General features: G+C 42.5%; 1 protein-coding gene across 1 annotated transcript in view; it reads right to left on the bottom strand.

Moving 5' to 3' along the window:
• RAD51C (RAD51 paralog C) overlaps window positions 1-2,123 on the bottom strand; it is a gene marked incomplete at its 5' end in the record, with an annotated part of 16,439 nt that overhangs the window by 9,054 nt on the left and 5,262 nt on the right. The window contains one exon of the mRNA XM_009871423.1: window positions 560-626. Coding sequence (XP_009869725.1) covers window positions 560-626 — 67 coding nt within the window. The remainder of the gene's footprint in view (window positions 1-559; window positions 627-2,123) is intronic.

Below are 2,123 nucleotides of genomic sequence, written 5' to 3'. Positions count from 1 at the left end.
CTAGAGGTTTAACTGCCCCCAAGTCCATCCCTACATTTTTTTTACATGATCATTCACTAGCCAATTTCAGTCTAAATTAGCTGACTTATCAGGGGTTTAACTTTTGGCAGAAATGGACTAGGAGACAACCACATAAACATGCTGATAGATCCAATAACGAATTTAGTATTAAAAATTTTGGTTTAAATAATAAGAAAAAAATACTCCAGCAACACTCTCAATCTGTGAGTTTCTGAAATCTGAAAATGTCCTCACTTTTAAAAATATCTGTAATCCCTTCTCAAAAATCTAACCAAGATTCTAATCTCCATGCTGTGTTTGAGTTTAGAGTAATATAAGATAGTTGCTAATTATAATGACAAGGCTGACACAGATGAACACTACTGTAGAGTTCCACAATGCCAGCAGTTCCAGATGGGTCTAATAGTTTCACCACGGATTCTGCTACACTGCAGAAATTCAGCAAACAATTTCATTTTCTTCACACACGATGCCAAAAGAAGGGAGGTAACGCATTTGAAAACGAACTTGGTTTTCAGGTCGCAAGCTAAACACTTACCTAAAGCAGGGACCAGTGTGGACTGGCTTTGTCCAATCCTTGTTGTCATTTGGTTTGTCAGAACTACCTAAAAGAGGAAACAAAAGCAAACGAGGGGTTTTTCAAAACGCTTTTATCAAGTTACTTGGGCAAAACTCTTGCCTACTGTCATAAAGGTTTGTGTTAACAAGAAGAAAATGTAAAGGTGCCTCATCTTTCCGTAATAGTCAAAATAAAGTAAGAGAATCCTGCAAAATGTTTTTTCTCCTATTTGCATAGAAGGTAGATTTCTTTCATTCAAGACTTTAAAGAAATCTAAATTTCTCCGTTTCCAAGAGGTTTAAACTCCAGACAACTTGTATATTCCACCGTAGTTCTAGTGTTTATGTGTACTTAGATTCACGTGACTTGTACTGGCCCTCTATAAAGAGATTTCAGTCACTGTGGCATAAATGAACTTGGTGGTGCTGCTCAAAACATGCATAAGCCTAGTGATTAACAGAATTTCTGCACCTTGTAGTCTAAAAATGCGCAAGTGGGTACAATACAAAGCAGAATGAAAGTGAACAGACAGAGCGGGGGAGTGTTTTCGCAGCACGAATCATTTGTAGGAGGTTCACAGACAGTCTAGGTTAGATCCCTGGCAGAACTGGGGGTGGGTGAGACAGAAAAGAGCCAGGAATATTAATTGCAAAGTTCATTAAAAATGAAAAATAAAAAACTATACCTATCTTAAACCCTAGGGGGTTTCATTGTTTGACAGGTTTGTATGATTCTTGCTTGAACAGTTAGAACAGTGTGCCAGAGCAAGCAATTCCACTGAGCACGCAGGGCACACACCACCATATTTAAGTAGCTGACAGCCCGAGGACATACACTGCATATTTTAGGGAAATAACTCATCATCTATGAGATGGTAACAGCCCCAAATGGGCTCCCCATCTCACTGCTGGAGACAGGCTGGTCTGGGCATCCTAGCACAACCCACCGAGTTCAGCCTCTGAAGCTAAAGGAACTTACTTGCCGCCATATTTGAGCATTCAGGCTGCCCACCTTTGCTGCCCGACAAGCTATCAAGAGGGCCACTCGGAGCAAAATAATTTCTGAAACTCTGTGACCGATCACTTCTGTAGCGTTTATTTAGCAAACCTCTGAACTACACTGCTGGCTTGTTCAACAGAAATATGTTATATATGTTTCCTTGACCAAAGGAAAAAAACCCTGTACAATGACAACTGCTCCTGTTCAAGGTCACCAGGTACCCCATTTATGAGCGAAAGCACTGGGTACGGAAGCAGTCGCATAAAACATTCGCCTCCCTTGGTGCTCACACCAGCAGGAAGCAGCTTCATAATTCGTCAGGGTGACAGCGAGGGCACGCGTTCAGCAGCAAGCCCCATCGCCGAGCCCAGGCGGAACATCACGGTGCTCCTTCCCTTCCCGCAGCCATCAGAGGAAGCACACGGAGAGGCTTATTTTTAGCCGTTCGGAACAAAAGCCAACAGCGCGCAAGAGCCTTGCGGGGGACAAGGTTGCAAGTCACCTGGAAACGGTTACAGGCACAAGCACCATTTTGAGACTGTGG

Source organism: Apaloderma vittatum, unplaced genomic scaffold (assembly GCF_000703405.1).
Source record: "Apaloderma vittatum isolate BGI_N311 unplaced genomic scaffold, ASM70340v1 scaffold21266, whole genome shotgun sequence".
NCBI classification, from domain to species: Eukaryota; Metazoa; Chordata; class Aves; order Trogoniformes; family Trogonidae; genus Apaloderma; species Apaloderma vittatum.
The sequence above is the reverse complement of the archived record's forward strand: the minus strand, read 5'-3'. Positions and strand labels throughout refer to the sequence as shown.